At 33.0% G+C, this 18758-nt stretch overlaps 2 protein-coding genes across 2 annotated transcripts in view; one reads left to right on the top strand and one right to left on the bottom strand.

The window, feature by feature from the left end:
* LOC121125525 (uncharacterized) overlaps window positions 1–2216 on the top strand; it is a 106800-nt gene extending 104584 nt beyond the window's left edge. The window contains exons 10-11 of the mRNA XM_071891340.1: window positions 567–766; window positions 2041–2216. Coding sequence (XP_071747441.1) covers window positions 567–766; window positions 2041–2109 — 269 coding nt within the window. The 3' untranslated portion in view covers window positions 2110–2216. The remainder of the gene's footprint in view (window positions 1–566; window positions 767–2040) is intronic.
* LOC121125393 (SPARC-related modular calcium-binding protein 1) lies at window positions 2106–6566 on the bottom strand. The gene is made up of 9 exons (XM_040720590.2): window positions 5964–6566; window positions 4044–4413; window positions 3874–3933; window positions 3466–3804; window positions 3282–3401; window positions 3061–3218; window positions 2677–2994; window positions 2454–2610; window positions 2106–2392 (listed from the first exon to the last, which is right to left on the bottom strand). The coding sequence occupies exons 1-9, from the start codon at window positions 6036–6038 to the stop codon at window positions 2307–2309; spliced, it is 1683 nt and encodes a 560-aa protein (XP_040576524.1). The 5' UTR covers window positions 6039–6566; the 3' UTR covers window positions 2106–2306.
* Between the last annotated feature and the right edge of the window lie 12192 nt (window positions 6567–18758).

Here is an 18758-nt window from a genome sequence, read left to right as displayed (position 1 = left end):
GTCATAGTCAATCATTCCAACTATTAGGAGTTAAAAATAGCTTCGATAGTTTTTACTCCTCACATTTAATGTACCCCAATAATTGCTGTCTCTTCCGGACAATGCCTCATTTGAAACAACCAAGGGACTTGACTCATTAGTGTTAAGAAAAATGTGAAAAATTTAATTCATCCTCCCTTACTTCCCCATCTCCAAAAAGTATATATTATAAATAGGATCCAAGAACAATTGATTTGTCTAGACAGAGTGAAACAGAACATTAAATTTTGCCGTCTGTAGTTGATGAATTGTCAAATGGATATTATTTAAGGAAAGAGGCGTCATTTTTACACTCCACGAGGAGGCTCCACGGGTCTAGACATCCTTAATACATTTATTATAACATTGAGAAGGCTCATCCCCACCTCCCAGTAGGAAATGGTAATAAAATGGAGTTAAAATTATGATAATTTTTCGCACCTGATTCATATACATATATATTTGTACCATTTTTGCTATTGTTTTGCAATGTATTTTCCATATATCTACACCATAACTAATAATAATCTATCCATGTTCTTTTAAAGGCACAAACAAGGCTCATATAAAAGAAGCAAAATGGATGTACACTACTCTCATCCCTCGAATACTTCTGATATTTATGAGTTTCTCATTAGGGTCTCTTGGGGAATATACTCAGGATTTCTGGTTACTCTTATTTATGAGTGTTTTTAATGTGTTTTTGGGACTACTGGTTCTTTGGTGCCAGGTTTTGAGTCGGGATAAGGTGAGATTATCATATTAGAAAAATAATTTAACATCAATACATTACATATTACGAACCTACCTATTTTAAAATCATGCATGCAAATCATTACTACTAGTGTTGGATCGGTTTCCTAATCAGTCTTTTTTATGGGCCCGATCTTTTTTACCATTCAACAGTTCTAAGGACCGATACCTGTGTCTAAGCGATCTCTATATCTATTCTTCAATTATAGCTAGGATTGAAAAATATGAAAACAAAGAAATTAATAAATGATAGCTAGAACGTATATCCTATAATATTCTAGCCACACATCACCTACTTTAAACTTGAGCAGTTTTGTCTCTTTAAAGTCGAACCGCTGAAAGGAGTCAAATAGTAACTACGTCATTTCAGAAGTTGTAGATACCTTAAAATACCAGTAAGGAGCGGTCCTAGGACTCACAAATTTTATTAGGACCGGACTCATAGGACAGCAGTCTTTTTAGACGGATCCAACACTAATTATTACTATTCGAACGCATAGTGTTAATGTTGCGTTAGCCCTTATTTCTTGGTCGGGTCCACTTCAGTCCTAAAACCTATTAGGTTCGTTCCTTGATCACGTCACTCAACTTCTTTTTTTTAATCAGCAGTTAAAGTACTGACAGTAGTCCGAAGCACCGACTGTCTCAATGACCGGTCCTTCGGACTGAAATGGACCTAATAACTAATGACTGACACAACATTACATAAGCACAGTTTGCAGGAGGATTCACACTAATTTCTATTGATGTCTTAGAATTGCACGTGACCCTCATGGATATATAATACACGTAATTAACTTATTAATTGCATTTTATTTTCATGAGTCATTGTAACGCAATTTTATGCTTACGGTGTAGGTTTACATTAAGTGCAAATGCATATTTTAAGAACATTACATATATTACAACTATTAGTGATGCCACGGAGGAAAAAATTGCAGAGGGTCCGGTAACAAAGTTGAGTATCTGTATACAGGTTCCGCGTTCCATTTTTGGAATCAGAGGGGTCCATAACAGTAATTTATTGTAACACACATCCAATCTGCGGTATGTTGATCTTAAATTATGAAATTGAGGTGGATGAGAGGGAGGGATCTAATAAGGAGGCCAAGAAGTTTGGTAGGTTAAGTCATCGTTGGTCCAATGTATTTATGATGCAAATAAACAGCAAGACCCAGTTTCAATACCAATTTAGTATAAAACTGTTTTAAATTTCTAGCATAGTACTTATTACTAATCTCTGTTTTTTTACCCGTTTTGAATGTATAGGTGAACATCATTTTCCGAGGTGGATGGAAGCGTTTATTGGAAATAATTTTGAGGAAACCAAAGGATTAAAATTTGAATTTTATGACTTTTTATTTGACTGAATGAATGTAGCGTGATTAAAATGTTATGATTCTATAATAATTATTATAAGTAATAAAATAAGAATATATAAATAATTATATAATTATGACAACAGGGAAAAAAATCTTGAGGAAACTTAATTTCATTTTCATAACCAAATATGATTAGGTTTGATTATACGATAATCAGTCCGCTTTTAAATATTTCTTTAACGGATTCACACCCCTCCTTTTGCCTCCAATTGATCCAATCGAAGAGCTTTGAGATGATTCTGAAAAAGAAAATAATAAAATGATTTGATGCACGTCATTCCTCCTACTTGATGTTTTTACCTTCTTCAACCCCTATACATATTTCCCACTCTGACAAACTAATAGAATTGCTTTGATCTATATCACAATGAATAGGAAGTCGCTTCCCACAGCGTTTCAATCGATGATCCTTTTTAATTTTGACTCGCAAGGATTTTAATTCCTTCTTTGATAATAACTAAGGATGAAAAATAAATATGTAAAAGAAATCCTCAAAAATCCTTCTTTTTTTTTTCAATCTTACCCCGTCTCGATTACGATCCATGGCATTAAACTGCCATTGAACAATTTTCTTATTTAGATTAGCAGCATGCTCATTGTGGGCTTGATGACTTCGAGAGTATAATATTTTGAAGATCTGAATAAGATTTTTTTGAAACTCCTTCTTTTGTGGCTCAGGACATTTCTTCCAAGCTCTCCCCGTCGAAATAGGATTAGAGGATGATTCTTTCATACGAGACGAAATATCTTCGTCCGTACATTGTGGCCTAGCGTTGCGAATGGATGTACCTGGTATTGGTGCTCCTGTTTCTTCGTCAGCACACCAACAATATCCAGTGGACTACTTGGTGAAAAGGATACAAAATGATCATTATTTACTGAGTTAACTTTATCTTGGATGACTTACCGTAAAGCATTGAACTCTTTGGTATTTGCCATTTGAGGTACACTCGGGTACAAAGGCATCTTCTGAGCCAAGAGAGGATGTTTTTGAACGACCTTGTCTACAGCCTTTTGCCTTTTGATTCGAATTGTCGTCTCTCGATGTGTCCATTGTTTGTCTTCCTACAAATGCAAGATGATTTATATTAATTTTTAATTTTGTGAGTTGTTCAAAAACCATCTCACCTGAATTGAGAATGCTTGGACTCTTTACAAATGAGGGCTTCTCTTTGGCTTTAACACTATCTTGTCGCTGCTTTAATGGGTCCTCTTTTGCATTAAGAGATAGAAACAATCTGAATGAGACTGCAAAATAAAAAAATATATATACATTAAATTGCAAAAAACAAAAGAAGCAGAAAACCTTTACCATTCACATCAACTCCCAGACAAGTATTCCACTCCGTCGGAGTCATTTTCTTATCATTATTCATATCACAATATCTCCAAAAAGTGACTGCACACTGTTTATTCCTTGACATACGTTTAACTCCCTTACGGAAGTCTCCAAATTCCCGTCGTTTAATAATACCATTGCCATCACTATCTAATTTCTGAAATTTCCAGTCCACCATTTCTTTTTTAGGGTTGGATTTTCGAGAATGATAATGTGTTGAAGAGTGTAGAACTTGTCCTGACTTCCGAAACTCTGACGTGATAAGTTCTATTACATAATTATTAAATTGCATTCGATCACTTTGAGAACAAACTGGTTAAGAAAAAAGAAAGAAAATAATGGTTTAATCAAATGGTATCGTTCATTTATTTAAAGTCTTACTTCGTTTTGCATGTCTTTTTCGCGTTCCTTTTTTTCCACGCCTCGTTCTTTTTCTTGGAGCTAAAAAGATAAATGGATGACTGGTTATCATCAAGCAAAAGATAACAGAAGATAAAAGGGAGACAACCAAAAAAGAAAGAATTTTAAAGCGATTCAAATGGAATCCTTACCTTTTTTTTTATTGCACTTTGGTTTTTTATAACGAACAGAGGATCCTGGAACAGGTTTCCCCACTTCATTCACACACCAACAATAGCCAGTACCATAGTGGCATTGAACATTCACATAATTCCCATTGGGGTGACACTTTGGAATAAATATGGCAATCCCAGACTCATTACTTGTCTTCATGGCCGAGCGTCTTTCTTCAAAGCATCGCTCCTTTACGGAGAAGCATTCTCCTCTATAACCAACTCTTAGATCCCGGTTCCGACAACTTGCCTTGTCTAACTCGCATCGAGAGGAGTATGTCACTCCATCAGAGCCACACACGGGTCGTTTCCGACTATTTGAACAGTCTAATGAGCATAAACTTGGGTTCTGAAAAGATAAGATGGAATTATCGTCATTATCATCGTCCTCCACTAAGCAGCATTCCTGTATTCCTTTTATCTCATATTTTCCCCATAATATAATATATGAGAAATATGTAATCTTAAGACGTAAAAAGCATAGTATAATCCTTAAATTAAGAGGGAGAAGAACAATAAAACATCTTAGTGGAAGTAGGGAGAATCTTGGAGGATATATGGGGTGAGTTGTTAACACAAAAACAATCTTGAACAAACATCAAGAAAATGAGAAAATATTGTCCAACATATATATATTTACATTAACATATTAATTATAAGCTTTGTATCCAAATATCTGGGATGGGCTGAGATACCTACATATATAAATTATATATAGTTGAGAACCTTTATTTGATTAGTAAAACTTAATTTGGCCCATATATGGCCCCTTTCAAATATATAATTCTTTTATTCTGACGATATTTTTTTCCTATTTTCAATACGATTTGTGACAAAAGGATCCATCCCAATAATTTCCTGATAGAAATGAACGAGAATTATTCGTCCAACAAAGAATACAAATGTAATAATCGTTTAGTTTGATTGTGTATTGAGGAGCCAGAGAGCGACTTATTTATTTACATAGAGGAACAGAGCAGTTCATTCATATATCGTACAAAATGTAAAAATATCCAGCACAAACAAAGGCCACACCATAAAAAACAACCCACCAATGTTTTGTAATTGTATTTTCACTCAATTATTTCAATATTTACTTTCTCTCTACGTAAATACATTATTGACAACTGCAGTCATTGAGTTCGAGGGCTCTTCCCATCTACAAGGACCCTCTTAAACACCTCAATTCATTGGCGAATTGATGTTACATATGGACAATAGGAGTTGTTGCTTGTACCATACAAACATAATAGGTACATTAGACCTACCGGCGTCTAAGAAATTTATAGATATATTTGGTTTTAGCAACAAAAAAAATGTAAATGAGGTTATTTATAGGAAATAAAGTACTCATGGTATTATTTTACAGAGTAAGGATTGGACACACATAATTTGGTATTATTATGTTTTTTGTTATTTATTTTGAAACCATATTGGTATGGGAGGAAGGAGGGTCGATAGCGACGGAAACGATCTTTAATTGTTTTTGAATCTCTCTTTAAAAGAGAAACACCAATTATCATACTTTGATGATTGGTTTGATTATTTGAGCATAAGTAAATAAAAAATAAGTACATTTATATTTCGGGAAATTGACTGTGTATTAAACTCCTTAAAAATGTATATTAAATTAATATCTACTACCCAAGACGGGGGAGGTAGTCCCTTTCACTCATCGTAAAGAAAACAAAGCAAGTCCGGATGTGTGAGTCAAGCTTCCTCCTTGACTATTGCTTTTTATTGATCAAGGAGGATGAGTCAATCTGGATATGATAAGAGTGTTAATGACTTTATTTCGTTGTGAAGAAAGGAAAGGATTTATTTATTTGTGAGGCAAAGGACTCAAATGAAAATGTTTCTATTCGTAATAGCTCCTTATGAAAGAAGATTCTGTCTTACCTTATGCAATTGAGTCCGGATGGAGTGACAATGGGAGGCGAGATGAAGGAGAACGAAGAGAAGAAGGATCCGCATATTAATTCCTTATTATTACACTTGTCTTATGTACAACACAATCACTTGACTCATTCGAAGAAGAAATTTTTATTAAATAAGTAGTCTACTAAATCAAATGAAGATGCGGTCGTCACTTGTTTTACTTGATGTGTTGTTGATATTGATGCAGGAAGACGGATAGAGGAGTCCCAAGTATAGCAAATTAATGTGCTCTAAGCTATTCCTGGAGAGCAGTTAGCTTGATTGATTGCCGAGAGGGATGATGCAGGAGCCGCTCATCCAATCGTATGATTTATTCTCTGACTATTCTAATTAGTATTAATGTATGTATATTTTGTGTTGATGACGATGAACTATGAAGACTTTGGAGATGATGTTGTGTACTAATAATAATGTGTACGTCAGTGTGTGAGACTGCTCTGACTGTCTATTTGAAGGGAACACCAGAACGAGTACGACGACGTTACGACGAATATTATTAGTTACTAGTAATACATATAGAAATACTTGTAGTGAGTCTTGGCTGCCTCTCTTTTGGTTACTCCCGTTCCTTCAAGAATAAGAAGCAGAAGGGGAAAATTGGGACAAGAATCGCGCAAAAATGGCGCGCCCGATCATGTTTCTTCACTTATTTCTTTTTTTATTCTTACTAACATTTATTTTTACTCAATAGTAAAAAATACACATTCTGTTGCGCCTTAAGACGGTATTCCATTAATATTTCCGCTAAATTTCCATATCAATAATAATTTTTATTCATATGCATAATTAGGCTATTAAATTGTAAGCACTTTGGCTCTGTAATTAACAAAAAAGAGGCCGAAAAAGTACGTGGTAATCCTGACAATTTGAGAAAAGCTTCGGAGGAGAGCAGCTTAGCTCTCATGACTAGCTATGGGAAAATTGTACAAATCCTCGTAAGCATACATTTAAAATAAAAGTATAAGTTCGTAACCTGCAAAACATTATTGGACTTATTAACAAGGTTGTGCCCGGATCAGGTTTAGTGGGTATATGGGTAACGAGAAGGATATTAGATGCAAACGGGACTGCAGCTACCTTATACGGAGAGTGCATAGTGCCCAAGTTCTAGCAGGGCCCCCAAAAACTAAGGTTGCTTAACACAATGGATTTCAAAAAGGTAAGGGGATGCTAAGGAGGGGGCGCAAGAAGATGGAGAATTGAGGATTGCTTTCATACATAGTACACATGTTTCGTATAAAGGAGCCTCAGTTAAAAATGTATAAGTGTTGGGAGGAGCTTGGCATAGTAAAGTTTGGGCAACCCTGGCTTAAGAAATATTATAGTTATCATTTTTAGGGGCCGAAAAGCTTAGTAGCGGACCTGGATCCATAATCTACCCCACCCTTTCTCCCTTCCATTAACACCGTCTGGTGCTTAAACCTACTTTTACAGATCCAAAAGAAGCCCTTAGCTATTTGGAACACAGATACAACTGTATCACCCTGACGACGTAAAAAAATCATGGTACAATTGTAAACAAAAATAAAACTCAGAAAATGAACTTATATCTAATTTATTTTTTACCTCTAATATATATATTATTTTCTGGATATATTCTATATAGGAGCAAAAACACAAGAATCGAGACCGATAAACAATATATTGCGGCCTCGGTTCGACAGTGTGGATTCATTTTCCTGCGGGTCAAGAACCGGAACAGTTTGAACAGCTAGACCAATAAGGGCACAACCCTGAAATAATTAGTGATTTCTCCTATTTTGAAAAATTAATCTTATCTTCAGAGGTGTATAAAATCAGGGACGTCCACAGGATTGTAATTTTAGTACTAGAAATTTGAAAAAATAAATTTCAAATATTAAATTTTTTGATTTTTTTAAAAAGATCTAAAGCTATTCACAAAAAATTAAACTTTTTGAAAAAAAATTCAAAAATCTCTAGCTATCATCACAAAATTAAATTAAAATATCCAATTTTTCGGAAAAAAAATAAATCGAAATATTAAAGTTTGTGGAAACAAATTTCATTGATCCATTCATATTCAGAGAAAATTAGGTTGTTTTAATTTTTTTTTCAAAAATCTTTAGCTTCTCTTCTAAAAATTTAATTTTTAAAAAAAATTTCAAATGTTAAATTTATTGAAAAAAAATTCAAATATTAAATTTTTTTGAAAAAAAATTCAAAATATTAAAGTTTTTGGAGAAAAATTTCATTAATCAATAGATATTCACAAAAATTAATTTTTTGAAAAAAAATTCAAAAATCTTATTTTGGAACATAAATTATAATGTCCAAAGCTATTTACAATAAAATAATTTCGGGGGGGCCACCCCTAGGGACGCCTCTGGGAAAGCTCTACGTAAAAATTTGAAGAGACAAATTCCACTATTGAAGGGACATACTACATCTATCCTATAAAAAGTATTATTTTTGACCTTCAAAATGAATGCAAAATATGTCCCCACGCCCCCTTCATCATTTTAGTGTGACAACTCAGTATTTTTGTACACAAAGGATGTGTTCATCGTACATCGTGGGAATAATAATCCACAAAATTACCTGCAGTCATTTCAAAAATGTTTGATTAGCATTACGGAATTGATGGCATGAGTCCCAGACAAATTGACTATTGATTTAGGCCCATCCTGGGTACAATGAAACCCTTATACGCCACAAATACATTTTTAGAAAAAAAAACATTTATAAAAGGAAGGATCTTAATAAAAAAAAGGGTCATTTTAAAAATGGGCATTCAATGATATATGCAGAAAATGTAAGTCCTTAAAAAGAGGGACATAAAGTGTTTTCCCTGACGTCATAAATTACATCATAGGTGAGACTCTATCTTGGGATCTCAAAAGAGGATATTTTTAATACAAAAAATGGACAAGGTTCCCATAAATATTGATGAAACTTCATCAAATGGTTTTAGCAATTAAAAAAATGACTTAACATCTTCATTGAATACTACTTGAAGCAAAGGATAAACACTTATATTTGAATTAAGCCAAAGTAATATGTACTAAAAATTCATATATATTGATCAAATAGGAGGGATGAGAAACGTTTGAAAGTTATAGAAAAATAAATATCTTATTATTTCCTTTGTAATAGTTGATTTTTATATAGCATATTATGTAAATAAGATTGTATAAGGATGTAAGAGTATTTTAAATACATTTTAGGCTCAGATATATAATACAACTAGGCAATAATGGGATATTTATGATAGACGTTAATTCCTTTTATTTGTTGTCCACTATGTCCCTTAACATGAATGGAAAAGGGCTTTCATTGTTATAAAACTTAGTTGTTGAGGCCACCAAATTGGCTTGAATCAACAATGATGACGCCAAATGAAAACGCTCTATTGGGAAAATAAAAACAAAGTTTTGCAAATTTCCGCTCATGCTGAAACCGTCCATTAATAGGATTCTAAAGACCCCCCCCCAAGGAATAAACACAACTCCCACTCTGTATAAGCCAAGAAAATCAGGAGTTAACCTTTATACATAGATGTTATCTCCTAAAGTACTCAAAGAATAATGTTATTACTTTACAAGATACAAAAATATTGCTTAGGTTGTTAACAATAACAAAAATAGCACGCTCAAAAATGCTTCCAATTTACAAAACTAGGTATCAACCAAATACTATTCCTAGGTCAGATAGAGTAATTGTAATGTTATAATGCTAACTAATACTTAATCACCTCAACTCTATCTAACCAATGAAAAGGAACATGCAAAAAATGACATGGTAAAAATGTTTAGAAGAAAAGCAGTTTAGCTGTCATGACGTTTTATTAGATTATCTTGCGCGGAAATCCTCGCAATTCCTACTCCGTATCAATAAAATACATTGAAAGGTAGGAATGAATCCAATACTACTCTGAGTCCAACGAGGACCTACACTTATAAACTCTCCAACCAATCCTCAGTTTTACTAATATTAATTCATGAGCTTGTGTTTATTTTCCATACAATGAGACTTAAGGCATCTATCGTGTGTGTACACGTATACATACTACGTCTTATGTCAGTCCTTATTTATACACTGCAATTCATTCCACTCTGAAGACCGGTCCTTAAGACTCTCGATCATTTGCATAATCAGTAATAGAACTGACAATAAAAAAGAAGAAATAAAGTTGAGGAACATCATCAAGGACCGAAGTTTTAGGACTGATATGCAGGACAGAACTGGGTTGGACTGCAGTCTTCAGTTCTCAATAAGGACATCCACATCACTATATATATACATATATTTGGTCGATTTTTCGTGGAGAAACGGGGATGTAGAGGTATGCATCATTGCCCTATGGAACTTTCCCAATTGTTGGGATCGTTTGTTATTGAGTCTTTAGGTCGATTTTTAGTTGAGTATTGGGCAAAAAGGCAAATTATAACTATGAAAACATCATTCACGGTCAACGATACAGACAATAGGGAAGGGTCCATAGGGTAATGAGTCATAGTTCTACTTTCCACCAAAGAACGAACTATTAGCTCTTGTTATTTAATTAAAGGAAGTCTCTTTGAGAACAATTCTTCTCCCGATTTCCTTTTTATTAATATATATATAAACACATACGTCTACATGCACGATAGATGTGGTATCCCCCTTTCAATAGTAAGAAAGAAAAAAAAAAACAGTCATTAGATTGCCAACTAGAAAGAAAATTCGCACGCATTAAAGTCAAATTTTGTATATGGAGTAACTGTTGCCTGTTGAAGTGAGTGAATTGGATCATATTGAAAGAGTTGCATCGAAAAGGGATCGCGCCTTCTTATTATCAGAGACTGGAGTGGAGACGGAGAATAAGACCAGGGATCTCTGGCTCTATGTACGATCTCTAACAGTCTGTTATATTTACAGTATGAATTACCGGGACAGTTTGAGATATGTACTGCTGATGACGGGAGAAGGGGGGTGGGTCCAGCAGACACACTCATTGAGAATATAGGTATCTCACTCAATGTTGTCTACGGTGGCTTCAATAGTGGCATCGATTCGGGCCCTGAACTGCGTGCAGGCCCGAGAAAATTTCTTGCATTCCAGGACTCTGTTGATCCTTTATTCAAGGATACTCTGGATAAAATAATCTATCAGATTTAGGACGGGGGATCTTTGAAACCTCAACATTTCTAGTATTCCAATCGCTGTTCACTGCGTTCTGTTTCTAAAAATGTTATAAGCTTGAAATATTCTGTTGTTGAGTCCATGGCAGTGTTTTGGCTACTAAGTGAAATGTTTCTATTTATATTTAACTAAAAAAATAATAATAGTCATTGTGCAATTTGGCCATCGTATATGTCATAAAAATCCGGAACATTGGATTTCACTGTTGCACCCTGTAAGTATAAAGTAATCACTAGTGCTTGAAATCCGTAGAGTAACACCAATGATTTGTTGCAGAGTTATAAGTGTAATTTTTTTTTTTTTTAACAAAGTAGATTTGAGGAAGGACATCGGGGGTAATTCTTACCTAAATCATTGTTAGATACGGAGTGGATTGGTGTGAACTTCTTATATCTTATGACTGCTCCCAGTGGATCTAATATAACGTAATGAAAGCTAAGCTACTTTCCTCAGCTCCCAAACATTCTTCAAGTTGTCAGGATTACCAGATTCAATTTCGGTTTAGGTTATGTCAACCTAATAATGATAAGTTTAATGCAAGTTTGGACAAAAATTGATAGCGATGTCTATTTTTAGCCACATAATTTTATAGCTTAGGCAAAGAGTAAAGCGAATCAGGCTGTACAGGCAGTGTAAATTAGACATACCATGTGTGGTTTGTACAACATCAATATTCCCTTTCACAATTAAATATACTGTAACGGGCAAAATCTAATTTTTTCTCCCCAAAAAATTACAAACTATTAATTTTTCCCCTCACAAAAATCAAACTATGCTGCTCCTGTTCAAAACATTCATCAAATAGTCATAGTTAACATGATGTTTTTTTTTTTTTTTCATCATACGTTCAGGTCATATTTCCTAGAATTTTATGGATTAAACTCATCTCCCGTTGTTTTTATAACTACATACTTTGCATTGAACAATCCCAAAATCCCTAGAAGTTATAAAACAACTTGAAGGAAAAAAGGCCTTTCCAAACTTGTTTGAGCAAGTCTTGAAATATGTACTTATCCAATTTAGCTACTGGATGAGTAGTGAGATTGATGAAGTATAGATATTAATAACTATACAATAGGGAATCAACACAAACTAATTTAATTTATACTTTATTGTTATTATATATTTAGATAAACCCAACTTTTTGAAATAATTTTCCATTAAGCAAATACATATTCATTTAAATTACCTACATTATTTGATTAATTAATTATTGAGATAGTCAAACTCACTTTATATTTGGACTTTGATTCTATCAATTAAATGACTAAACATTTTTCTTTGCCACATGTTTTTACTCGAATTCGAGCTGGATGCTAAAAAACTCGGACTTGATAGTTATTACTCGAATCCCAACACTAGCAAATACATTACATTTATTGATGTAGACATGGGTTATTGGTCGTCGTCATGCTCATTATAATATGCAAATCATGGTGTGGAACTTCCTTCCAGTAGTATGGCTTTGCTTAAAGAATGTTTTAATGCTTGCTTTCAAGCTTTTCAGAAGAAGAGGGAGCTACGATTTTAAATTAAAAAAGTTTTTTTTTTTATATATTTTTGTTATACTCAACGTCTTATAACGGATGAGATGGGGTTATTTCATTGCTGGTCTACAAAGTGGCCTCTCCACCCTCACTGGTTTCTTTCTCCCCACTTTTTTGATAGCTCTCTTGACAGTTTGGTGTAAAATCCCCAGATCTTTCGTATGGACCCCCATGTACTTGAGAGGATTGGTATGGACTGTTTTCTTTCACTACTCCGGGTACAGTTTGGCCTTCTTGACAGAGCCTTTCTTCCTCTCCAGCGTTTTAGACTTGCTGATGGCTCAAATGGTAGTTCTGGAGACGCACAACTGGATTGACTATATTTATTTCTCTTCTTCTGTCGCCTATACTCGATCCCTAACGTATTTCAAAGCTCAAAAACTCGAACTCGATAGTTATTAGTCGAATCTAACACTAATGATTTAAAACTCTCATTTGCAAGGATATAATAACATTTTTATTCGGAAGTTTTGTTTTACAAGTGTCTATAAAAATCATAACTACATTTATCGAAATAATATTACACACAAGAATGTTCAGCATGTTTATATGACTTTTATTTTACGCACTAAAGGTGCACTTTGAAAACTTTGAACATGTTGAATGATCTTACGATTCATGAAACGTAGTAGTTGTGCTATTGAAATGAAATGAAAAATATAATTTTTCATTTCATTAGGGATATTCTGATTATTTATATTCATTATCAGAGATGTATGAAATATGTCCTAGAAAACAGGAGGGCCACATTTATTCTAATATTTTAAATCTGTGATCATTATTACTTAATTCTTAAAAAGAGAAACATAGGTATAAAGTAATATTTATACCATTTCGAATTCAGAATGGGAATAGTCCATTTCAAAATGGAATAGTCAAATTTAGTATGAGAATAGTCTAATTCAAAATAGAAATAACTGTTGTTTCATTGAAATCTGAACACTGATTGATTCAATGATTAATGAAGATTGAGTGATTGAAATTAATTCATATTTTGAAATATTAAAGCATAAACAATTAGTTACACAACAAAACAAATATGAGCTCTCTAGCTTATGTACAATTCGAGAAAATGACAGTTGAACGTGATCGACAAATTTCCATTTGTATGCTCCAAGTAGTTGGGCATTTCCAGGACCACCGCCTATACCTTAAGAAAGTCCTAAACGTAAAGCTCTATTGTAGCACCCTACAGCCCTGAAGCAAAACCCCCTCGACTACACCTTTTGGCTGCATGTCGAGAGAAGGCCTGCAGTGTCCCTGTGTCTTCAAAACACTTTTGTTTTGATTCGGATTCATAAATATAGATTGCTTACTTGAGGAAAAAATTGAAGGGAGAGATAGCTGATGAATACAAACAGCAATAGCCGTTTCGTTTTACTTAATAATGTGATTTTAGGGGCCTAATGGATAATGAGGGTCCTCAACACAGTGTAAATTTTCCTCTTTTCTATCATCATATGGCAAGTTTAATTATGAAATCGAGGAAATGTCGAAATAGTTCATCCTTATTGTTATAATAATTCATCAATCTCAATTTTCACTCTTAGGAAGGAGTATGATCACCTAAAGGAATCTCCATGATTGGTGTTTATATTAGCCTGTAATCCCATGAAGCCTATAACATTTTTTTTAGAATATCTAAGACAAATAAACATGTAATCAATGAAGTATCATTTATTCTACAAAATATTAAATAATCATAAAACTAAGCCTCTCAACCTATTATTATTTTTTTTTATTGCTCTTCATTGGAACGTATTTAAACATTTACAATCTTATTATAAATTAACATATTATACTCGAAAAATAATCCGTTAAAACATGTAGAAAAACGAAAATAAAAAAACAAACATTATAAAATATGGCATAATGAAGTGTATTTAAAATAAATAATTTAGAAATAACATCAATTGGACGATGAACTAAAAAAATAAATAAAAGAGTTTAAATCTTCAATAAAACATTCGCATAAAGATTAGGAATATGTAAAATTACATCAAATGTTGTCTTCTTTTACTGTACGTAATTTATTGACTATATATTGTGTTTTAATAATAATTGCATCAACTCTTTCATTATGTGAAGTAGAGAGAGAGGAAATCTTCTTTACCCGGTTGTATCTTGAGTAAAGAACTAACCATTTTAATAACGTTCCCATAAATTTTAGATAAAAATTTACATTCCCACAAAATATGATTGGTTGTCTCTTTTGAACATTGACAGAAGAAGCCCATTCGCCTTTCGTCATTAAAATACTTGGTAGCAACCTCGAGAGTCCCAGATAATATTCTGTATTTAAACCATTTTTCGCTCGAACTAAAAAACTTATTCGTGGTTGCCTTAAGGCTTTCTTGGCTACGTTTTTTAATGCTGCGTCGTTCCAAATATGCGTTGAATGGTCTAAGGTTGGTGTGTACAAACGTTTTCTCAAGTAGGAAGTACTTGTCTTTCAATTTATTATTGATATTTTTCAAATTATTGAATCTTAAACTGAATAAGATATGACAACTATCAAATATAACTGCACTCTTGATTTCAGAAGGTCTCTTTTTACTCTATTTTTTTTAAAATTGGTAATCTGAAGAATGAATTTTCTTTTCTTTAGCTGTTGGTATTATTAATTACTCTTGAATATCCTTTCCTAAATAGATTCAAAACCTGATTGAACATTTGTGTTTGCTCATAAAAGACGGTCACTAACCTAGAGGATTTGTTTGCGGAGTTATAGTTGCAAGTCGTTGTTGGACTCAGAGTAGAATTGAGGATCGGTATTGGAGTAACTCCAGTCAATGCCCTTGTTTATTTCCTTTTCTCCTTCTTTCCTTGTGACAGCTGATTGTAGCTGATCTAATGAAACATCATGAGCATTATTCTTTCTCTCCTCCAGAACATTCTTCAAAATATCAGGGTTACGATGTTGATTTTTTTAATTCTTAAAACCTGATTGTTGTACACAGGATTTTCAACACTAGGAACAAGAAACTTGAAAATATTCGGACAGGAAACAAAAATAGCGGCACATCTCTACTTAAAACCATCCAATACTATCAAAAAAATTAAATATTATTTATTAGTTATTTAATACTACTACAATTTGAATGTTTTGGAACACAACTTCTTGACATCATCCCTCTATGTGCTTTTATCTATGCCCGGATTACACAAGAGAATGATAGTAACAAAAGCAAATATAACCCTGTGTGCCATACATTAGTCGTAATAACTTAATACAATAGCTCCCTTGAACATACGATGAATGAATAGGTTAGTATATTATTTTTATGAGTTATTTCATTGATTAAACTTGAAATTTCAATTTGTGTTAAATCACAGTCCGTTTTATTGTCCAGGAATGTACCAAAATTGGTCCAGACCAAAATCACAGATTATAGACTGACATTTAATCGTTTTTCAATCGTAGACCAATTTTTTGGATCTCAATCTATGTACCAATTCCTCCCCTATCCACCAAATTTATGAGTAATAAAAAATAAGATTTATGCAACACATACTAAATCATAAATGTTATTATATGTAAATGTTCACAACTTTAAAACACACATGACGTCATAAATAATTCATTTGCGGAATTGTTTAAGACCAGGGATGTCCAATCTTTTAATATAATGCCTTGCCACTTGAAATATTTGAATACCCACAGAACCTATTAAATTAAATTTCATAATGATGGCTTTATAAAATAAAACAATTAAAATACATATTTATTTCAAATTTTGGCCAAATATGATAAAAAATACTCCTTACAGTGAGAATGAGTAGTGGGCCATACTTAAGCATTAAGAGTTGGACATCCCTGACTTGGATTGAATTTTATATGAAACCGTTAGATTTGTTTGTTTGACCGATCTTGGCCAAACTACTTTAAGATAAAAATCATAACCCAACACTAATATATATATTTGCAGAGTGATAAAGGTATAATATAATGTTTGAGTCATTAAAAAATCATAATCATTATTGACCGATAAGATTGCTTAAGTCTCCTCGTAATGAATCAACACAAGCTTAGAGTTTTATAATTGAAAATTCAATGATATCTTTTTTGAGAAATCTATCTTTAGAATGATATTCATAATAGGAACAATAACAATACAATAGGTAGAATTGAAAGGTATGGTCATACTAAGATATAACTCTGAGCCAAATTTAGAAGTCGTTTTTGGCAACTCTTACTTAATTAATAAATTATGTATATACAAATATATATACTGACAAAGACATACTAGTGATGTCAGGGATCGTGACTACGAACCGGTTTGGAAACCGCTTAATTGAGACCCACCAACTGTCTATCAAAATGAACTGGCTGTATACCGTGAATTTGTAATTACCAAGCAAGAAGAAAAAGTGTAGGCTCATGATTTGGCATGTGAATATCAACTAAATTGCATTGTGTGTAATAACAGAATCTGACATAATTTCATAAAAAATATGGTAACATTTAGAGACGAAATACATGGAAATCCAAACTTATACCATAACACTTTTCCGACTCTTGTTTGACTTCCACAACGCTTTTTAATAGTGACATCAAAGACCGTTACTGTTTCTTGTATTATATGCTGTTAATATACAGTTGTTATATTCATTGACGTCAAAATCTGTCTGTCTTGCACAGCAATTGGTAAATTGAAAATTCTAGCGAGCCCGATTACATGGGGATATAATATTGTATTTCTATCAAACTTGCTAGGACTGATTGCCTAATCGGTTTTTTCATTCCCTTTCAGTCTTTATTTTATTGGTCCAATCTTTTTTAACATTCAACGGTTCTTCAGTCCTAGCTATCTTTGTGTTTATTATTCACTCATAGCTAGGATTGAATAATATAAAAACGAAGAAAATAATAAATGATAGCTAGAATGTATAATGATAAGTTCTAGTCACACACCTCCTAATTGAAACTTCAGCTATCATGTCTCTTGAAAGAGGTTATGTTGAACAGCTAAAGGAACTATTAAAGGACTCAAGGGAGTCCTTTAGTTGCTAGAAATTGTTTTGAGCACCTTAAAAAGAAACAATTCGAATACAACCAATCAATGGCTCAGAACACTGATGGAAGGAAAATAAGTGGAAACATTTAGAGTACCCCAAAAATGCACCATAAATTTTATTGTTAGTTTTTCAGGTAACCATAACGGACAAGACCCCTTCCTGGTATTACATATTATGTACTATTTTTACAGAAAATAGTACAAGAAAGAACAAGTCTTTTTTCTGTTACTGACTAAAGTTTCAGCCAATTTGGACGTGCAATTTTTATGTAATAGTCGTTTGAGTAAGTCGATGCAAGTCTTTTTGTGAAAATGGACAAAATCGAGTATTGAGCGTTCATTAAATAGCAGACATATAAAGGCTAGTTGTATTAAAATTTGAAGTGCTTAGGTTTAAGTAATTGAACCAAAAACAATGAATTATTTTGTATCTTTGTTAGATCGGAAAATTTTATGACCAACCACATGTTATTAGTGTGTATTTTTTGGCTATTTTAATACAAATGACAAAAACATAAGTATTTTGTGGTACACTATAAAGTTCAAATGCTCACAGTTATATTACTCATAAATACATGATAGCCATGTAATAGATCAATATTAAATGATATCATCAGTGTATAATTGGTTATAAGAATGAGGAATGTTTTAACTAAATCATGCATTTTAGGGACGAAGAAATTGCAACATGTACAGCTTGCAGTTACCACTTGTAACTTGTACAACCATCGCAACTTGTACACATCAATAATATGAAGCAAGGAAATACTTTGGGATTTTCTCTTTTTTTTACTTTTGTTCAAGATTGTTTTTATATTGCTGAACCACAGATGTCCGTAAAAAAGAAAACAGTTGGTCATCCCAAGATGACTGCTCACAATGAGATCCAGTCAGATGAGAGAGGCAGAACTCTTAGTTTATTTTTAATCCTCCCGTCTATGAGTATCTTCAACATTCAAATATTAAGGCCTTTTGTGTATGATTTTTTTTAGATAAAAAAAAGGTTTACTTTTTTTCACGCCCAATAGATGAATGAACTCAAGAGTGCA

The sequence above is a fragment of the Lepeophtheirus salmonis genome, chromosome 10, assembly GCF_016086655.4.
Source record: "Lepeophtheirus salmonis chromosome 10, UVic_Lsal_1.4, whole genome shotgun sequence".
NCBI lineage: Eukaryota > Metazoa > Arthropoda > Copepoda > Siphonostomatoida > Caligidae > Lepeophtheirus > Lepeophtheirus salmonis.
This window is presented reverse-complemented; position numbering and strand designations above follow the sequence as displayed.

Bases quoted from the DNA above. Each gene is read 5' to 3' on its own strand.
- LOC121125393 (XM_040720590.2), bottom strand. From the start codon at position 6,038: ATGCGGATCCTTCTTCTCTTCGTTCTCCTTCATCTCGCCTCCCATTGT. The intron at 3,805-3,873 runs GTAAGACTTTAA...TTTCTTAACCAG, and splicing joins AAAAAGACATGCAAAACGAA to TTTGTTCTCAAAGTGATCGA. The intron at 2,393-2,453 runs GTAAAAACATCA...TTTCTTTTTCAG, and splicing joins ATGTATAGGGGTTGAAGAAG to AATCATCTCAAAGCTCTTCG.